This window comes from Salvelinus alpinus, chromosome 29 (genome assembly GCF_045679555.1).
Source record: "Salvelinus alpinus chromosome 29, SLU_Salpinus.1, whole genome shotgun sequence".
Lineage (NCBI taxonomy): Eukaryota > Metazoa > Chordata > Actinopteri > Salmoniformes > Salmonidae > Salvelinus > Salvelinus alpinus.
This window is the reverse complement of record NC_092114.1, coordinates 8,346,522-8,354,039: the sequence shown is the minus strand read 5'-3', so window position 1 is coordinate 8,354,039 and position 7,518 is coordinate 8,346,522. Positions and strand designations below refer to the sequence as shown.

The window sequence follows — 7,518 nt, the reverse complement described above, 5'->3', positions numbered from 1 at the left end:
TTAGATCTTATCTGTCAGAAAGATATCAGTTTGTCTCTGTGGATGGTTTGTCCTCTGACATATCAACTGTACATTTCGGTGTTCCTCAAGGTTCCGTTTTAGGACCACTATTGTTTTCACTATATATTTTACCTCTTGGTGATGTCATTCGGGAAACATAATGTTAACTTTCACTGCTATGCGGATGACACACAGCTGTACATTTCGATGAAACATGGTGAAGCCCCAAAATTGCCCTCGCTGGAAGCCTGTGTCTCAGACATAAGGAAGTGGATTGTTGCAAATGTTCTACTTTTAAACTTGGCTAAAACAGAGATGCTTGTTCTAGGTCCCAAGAAACAAAGAGATCTTCTGTTGAATCTGACAATTAATCTTGATGGTTGTACAGTCGTCTCAAATAAAACTGTGAAGGACCTCGGCGTCACTCTGGACCCTGATCTCTCTTTTGACGAACATATCAAGACTGTTTCAAGGACAACTTTTTTCCATCTACGTAACATTGCAAAAATCTGAATGCAGAAAAATTAATCCATGCTTTTGTCACTTCTAGGTAAGACTACTGCAATGCTCTACTTTCCGGCTACCCGGATAAAGCACTAAATAAACTTCAGTTAGTGCTAAACACGGCCACGGCTGCTAGAATCTTTTCTAGAACAAAAAATGTATCATATTACTCAAGTGCTAGCCTCTCTACACTGGCTTCCTGTTAACTTCTTGACGCTAGGAGGCAGAATTTTTATGTTTGGAAAAATAACGTTCCCAATGTAAATGGCCTATTTCTCAGGCCCAGATGCTAGAATATGCATATAATTGACAGATTAGGATAGAAAACACTCTAAAGTTTCCAAAACTGTCAAAATATTGTCTGTGAGTATAACAGAACTGATTTTGCAGGCAAAAACCTGAGGAAATCCAACCTGGAAGTGCCTCTTATTTTGAAAAGTCCCTGTTCCATTGCCTGCCTATCCTCCATTTAAAGGGATATCAACCAGATTCCTTTCCCAATGGCTTCCACGAGTTGTGAACAGGCTTAAGACATCGTTTCAAGCTTTTATTCTGAAAAATGAGCGAGATTTATCAAATCGCATCAGTGGATAGCCAGGTGTCCTTTGATTAGTTCTTGCGCGCGAAAGTGGTAGCTCAACATTTTCTTTCTCTATTGTATTGAATAGTTTACCGTCCGGTTTAAATATTATCGATTATTCATTTTAAAAAGAACCTGAGAATTGATTATAAAAACGTTTGACATGTTTCTACGAACTTTACGGATACTATTTGGAATTTTCGTCTGCCCTTCATGACCTGCCTGAGCCTGTGGATTTCTGAATGTAACGCGCCAAACAAATGAGGTTTTTTGATATAAAAATAATCTTTATCGAACAAAAGGAACATTTATTGTGTAACTGGGAGTCTTGTGAGTACAAACATCCGAAGATCATCAAAGGTAAGCGATTCATTTTATTGCTGTTCTGACTTTTGTGAATAATCTACCATGCTGCTAGGTGTTTGTAATGTTTTGTCTAGTGATCGATAAACTCACACAAACGCTTGGATTTCTTTCGCTGTAAAGCATATTTTGAAACGACAGGTGGATTAACAACAAGCTAAGCTGTGTTTTGCTTACTGGTGCTCTTCCATGCCGTCCCTGGGAGGGGTGCGTCACTTGAGTGGGTTGAGTCATTGACGTTATCTTCCTGTCTGTGTTGGTGTCCCCACCTTGGGTTGTGCCGTGGCGGAGATCTTTGTGGGCTATACTCGGCCTTGTCTCAGGATGGTCAGTTGGTGGTTGAAGATCTCTAGTGGTGTGGGGGCTGTGCTTTGGCAAAGTGGGTGGGGTTATATCCCGCCTGTTTGGCCCTGTCCGGGGGTATCGTCGGATGGGGCCACAGTGTCTCCCGACCACTCCTATCTCAGCCTCCAGTATTTATGCTGCATTAGTTTATGTCGTGGGGCCAGGGACAGTCTGTTATATCTGGAGTATTTATCCTGTCTAACTCTCTCTCTCTTTCTCTCTTTCTTTCTTTCTCTTTTTCTTTCTCTCTCTCGGAGGACCTGAGCCCTAGGACCATGCCTGAGGACTATCTGGCCTGATGACTCCTTGCTGTCTCCAGTCCACCAAATTGCTGCTGCTCCAGTTTCAACTGTTCTGCCTGCGGCTATGGAATCCTGAACTGTTCACCGGACATGCTACCTGTCCCAGACCTGCTACCTGTCCCAGACCTGCTGTTTTCAACTCTCTAAAGACAGCAGGAGCGGTAGAGATACTCTGAATGATCGGCTATGAAAAGCCAACTGACATTTACTCCTGAGGTGCTGACCTGTTGCACCCTCGACATCCACTGTGATTATTTGTATTTGACCCTGCTGGTCACCTATGAACATTTGAACATCTTGGCCATGTTATAATCTCCACCCGGCACAGCCAGAAGAGGACTGGCCACCCCTCATAGCCTGATTCCTCTCTAGGTTTCTTCCTAGGTTCTGGCCTTTCTTGAGAGTTTTTCCTAGGGACCGTGCTTCTACACCTGCATTGCTTGCTGTTTGGGGTTTTAGGCTGGGTTTCTGTACAGCACTTTGAGATATCAGCTGATGTAAGAAGGGCTTTATAAATACATTTGATTTGATTTGATGACCAATCGATAAGTAATTTGTGGGATATGTGTGACTACAGATTCCGCATGTTAGGTCAGCTGTTGATTAATTGATTGGTTGTGTACATTATTCTTCAAAGGGAAATTATTCCCACCAAAAGCTTTGTAGTTTTAATTTAACTTCTTGCCACTAGGGGGGTGCTATTTTGACATAGCACAAATGTGTATCCAATGTAAACGGTCTTCTACTCAATTCTTGCTCGTACAATATGCATATTATTCTTACTATTGGATAGAAAACACTCTCTAGTTTCTAAAACCGTTGGAATTATGTCTGTAAGTGAAACAGAACTCGACTTAGAGCACTTTTCCTATGTCTGTGTGAGAATGGGAAATTTTATCATCTGCTTTGAGACCTGTCTTTAACTTTGCCTGTCTTCTATTGGTTGAGATGCTCTGCATACGCCTTCCCCTGGCTGTTAGCGAATAGGGAGAGTTGAAATGACGTGGCTACGTATTTCCCAAAGTTTTTAAATTGATTGGAACCGAGGTGTCCGACCTTTTGGGACTTCGCGCTGACGCAAAGAGGGTCTTGGCATGTCTTTTTAGAACGTCTGGTTTTAGCTCGTAGAAGTATCCGGCTCTGTATTTATTCGCTATAGGCTTTAAAGACATCATAATCTTGTTATTTTGAACCGAATTATACCAGTTTAGGTCAGTATATTGCGATTTTCAGGTATTTATTTCCATGGCGCTGTAGAAACGTGGGTGTCTCTCTCTCGAATGCCATTCTGTACTGCTAATTGCAACGTCGAGGGAAACATTCTCCAACCCAGCAACGATTATTTTGGCCAACGGACACCTTTCACAAGATTCTGATGGGAGTTCAGCTAATAGTAGGTACTATTTATGCTGATAAAACGTTGTTCTGTTGAAAAAGAAAAATGTATTAGACGCCATTATTTTCCATGTAGCGTTGCGCTATCGCACCCTGTATTGTACCCAGTATTGCGCAGTAAGGTTAATTTTAAAAATGTAATTCAGCGATTGCATTAAGAACTAATTTCTCTTTCAATTGCTGTCCAACCTGTATTTTTTTAGTCAAGTTTATGAATAGTTTTTGAGAAGATTAGGTGCCTTTCCAAAATGGCGCCGGACAGATTGCTTGATTTTTTGCCCACTAAACACGTTGTGTAACCACGAATTGTGCGGCTAAATATGCACATTTTCGAACAAACTATATGCATTGTGTAATATGATGTTACAGGACTGTCATCTGAAGAATTCTGAGAAGGTTAGTGAAAAAATTAATAACGTTTGGTGGTTTATAACGTTATTGCTATTTTTGGCATGCATCAATGCTACTGTGTGACTGACTTGTAGTAAGCTAAGATAACGCTATATTGTGTTTTCGCTGTAAAACACTTAGAAAATCTGACATATTGGCTATATTCACATGATCTGTGTCTTTCATCTGCTGTACGCTGTGTATTTTTAAGAAATGTTTTATGATGAGTAATTAGCTAATACACGATGGTCTCTGTAGTTATTCTAGTCATTTTAGTGATAGTTGTAATGGGGGCTGCAATTGTAAACTATGATTTATACCTGAAATATGCACATTTTTCTAACAAAACCTATGCTATACAATAAATATGTTATCAGACTGTCATCTGATGACAATTGTTTCTTGGTTAGTGGCTATTTATATCTTTATTTGGTCGAATTTGTGATAGCTACTGATGCAGTAAAAAAAATGGTGGAGTAAAAAAAGTGGTGTCTTTTGCTAACGTGGTTAGCTAATAGATTTACATATTGTGTCTTCCCTGTAAAACATTAAAAAAATCAGAGATGATGGCTTGAATCACAAGATCTGTATCTTTCATTTGGTGTCTTGGACTTGTGATTTCATGAACATTTTATTATATGATATCCCTGTGGCTTTAGGCTAGGCTATGCTAGTCAGCTTTTGTGATGGGGGGGATCCCGGATCCGGGTTTGTGACTCGTGAAAGGTTAACTTTATGTTACACGTCCAACATTTTCTATTTTAAATAATCAAAATATTCAATTCAAATTCTCCCAAGAGTGGCATCACAGCACAATTTAAGACCAATTTAAATGAAACAGAAACCAAATAAAAAATGTGATGAAAGTTGCCTTTGAGCAGTTGAGCATAGAGACAATCCTGTGTTTATTCTCATTGACTCATTTAATTATGCAATTAAAACTGCGGCTGGAAACTGTTTTCACTGTATTAATGAATGGAAGAAAACAGAACTATTAGATTAAACCCCCACACACACACACACACACACACACACACACACACACACACACACACACACACACACACACACACACACACACACACACACACACACACACACACACACACACACATCATCCAACAGGGCGGCTAACCAAAAGCAAAGAGCATGCAGATTGAATATGTATTTGAGAGTTTGTGTGTATGTGTGCGCGTGCGTAAGTGTGTCTGAGTGCATCCGTGCACGCAGGCGTGTGTGTCTGTGTGTAGATAATAAAAGTGACTTACAGGTTCCCATAGTCCCAGACAACACACTGAGGATTTGATGTGCCCTGGAAGAGACAAAAAACGACAAGAAAATATGAACTGTTACTACCAGAGGAGAGGGGGAGTTGGAAAACGGAAGTGAGAAACTGTTCACTGCCTGAGGAAAACAAGTGAAGGTGTGTGGAGGATGGAAGAAGAGGTAAACAGACAGACAAAGGAAGAGAAAGTACAAGACAAAGGGAGGGAGAACATGTAATTGCCGGAGGACAGACAGTGAAACAGCTACTGCTGGAGGGGACAGAGATTGTGTCAACAATAAAGAAAGAAAAAGAGAGGAGATATAAAGAGGGAAAGAGAGAGGGGGAGAGAGAGAAATAGAGAGAAAGAGGGGGGAGAGAGAGAGAGAGAGAGAGAGAGAGAGAGAGAGAGAGAGAGAGAGAGAGAGAGAGAGAGAGTTTGAGTTTGAAATAATCTTTATTGGGTCTGGGAGCCCACCACACAATAAATACTCATACAAAACCACAGTTACACATCAATTAGAAACACAACTCCAACTCCTCCTCCACAGTAACTAAACACAACAGCCTCTGAATACCCCATATACTCAAAAACAGATCAATATTGTTGATAAGTTTATAATAGGCAAACTCAACCCTTAGTCTCGCTGCCACCATTCCCTCCAGCATTCCCACCACATCCACAGACCCTTGTCCCCGAATACTGTTCTTTCGGGTCTTCCATATCGCTAATTTTGCTGCCCCTAACACAAAATTAAGCAACACAACGACACCCTTTTGACTGAACCTGTACTTTGGCCCAAATATATACAGTTGGGAAGAGAAAACCTCTCCCAACGTTGAGAACCAGTCAGTGATCAGGTCAATCATCCCGACCAACCTGGGACACAGTAAAAACAGGTGTGCCAGAGTTTCAGACTCTGCACAGAATGGACACCCCTCCCCAACAGTAGGGTCCAGGTGTACCAGATGCATGTTGGTGGCTATAGCTCCATGTATGATCCTCCATTGGAGGTCAGCTGTCCTCTTATCAATCGGCAGTTTGTATAATGATCGCCAACAGCCTTTTGGGGAAGCACCTGGACCAAGCACACCCGCCCACCTCGTCGATTTTACCCCTTCCAGGGAAGAGGCATGGGACACCTTTACACATATTCTGTACATGGCCTTCTTTCCCACCTCCTTGAACTCCCCCAGCTCCGGGGTATCGAAGGAAAGCAGCATCCCCACGTCCTCGTCAAATGCCCCCACCGCAGCACTAACAATCAGTGCAGGGAACACATAATCCAGACCCTCCTTCCACCGATCAGAATTGGAAATGTCAGTCACATACTGACGATGAAGCACTGGCAAGGAGTCACAGACCTCAGCGACGACCTTCCTCAGTAGGCGAGATGATCGGATCCCCGCTCTTTCTCCCAGCTCCTCCAACGATCTGCTCCTGCTCTGCATCAGATGACCCAGCTTGGTGCACCCGACACCTAACAGGCATGAACGCAGGCTGGCTGAACCCAGAGCACTGGACTGGATGGCAGTGTTATAAAAAAGAGGCTCTTCAAAAAGCCACATCCCTGGTAGCGTGCCGGCCTTACGGGACTTGACCAGAATCCTCCAAGCCTGCATAACAGACTCATAGAATGGAGTCAGGCCATTCAACTCACCCCCCTCCAGCTTTAAGAGGAAAAGGTGCTTGTCTAAGCCCAAACAGCCTGCTCTCCTCATCAGTGCGTAGGCTGTGTCGACCCAGCTAGAACCGTCACTGTACAACAGTCTCTGGGCTGCTTGAAGCCGGAAAGCCATGATCCTAGAGGAAATGTCCACCAGGCCTTGCCCCCCCTCGTGCAGTGGCAGGTACAAAGCTGCAGCTTTGATCCAGTGTTGTCCAGACCAGAAGAAATTGACAAGGGTCCTCTGAAGCTCTTGTATCAGACCCTTTGGTGGCTGCAAAATCATTAGTCTGTGCCACAGGGTAGAGGCAGCAAGATTATTAATTACCAGTACCCTTCCCCTATAAGACAACTGGGGTAGCACCCATTTCCATCTTGACAGTCTGGCACACACTTTCTCCACTACACCCTCCCAGTTCTTTTTCTGAAAGACATCAGAGCCTAGAAAAACACCCAATGTCTTCATCCCATCTCTGCCCCACTGAAGCCCCCCTGGTAACCGTGGAGCGGACCCTATCTGAAGCTGACCTGCCCACAGCGCTTCACTCTTTCCCCAATTGACTCTAGCTGAGGAGGCACCCTCATACACCATTAAAGCGTCTGAGAGAACCTTAACATCCTCAGCCCCTGTAATAAAAACTGTCACATCATCTGCATACGCAGACAGTGCTATCGTGGGACCCTTCATTACACCTGGCACAGAGAAAC

At 43.1% G+C, this 7,518-nt stretch overlaps 1 protein-coding gene across 1 annotated transcript in view; it reads right to left on the bottom strand.

Moving 5' to 3' along the window:
- LOC139558863 (adhesion G protein-coupled receptor B2-like) overlaps positions 1–7,518 on the bottom strand; it is a 635,752-nt gene that overhangs the window by 255,332 nt on the left and 372,902 nt on the right. The window contains exon 15 of the mRNA XM_071374380.1: positions 5,148–5,191. Coding sequence (XP_071230481.1) covers positions 5,148–5,191 — 44 coding nt within the window. The remainder of the gene's footprint in view (positions 1–5,147; positions 5,192–7,518) is intronic.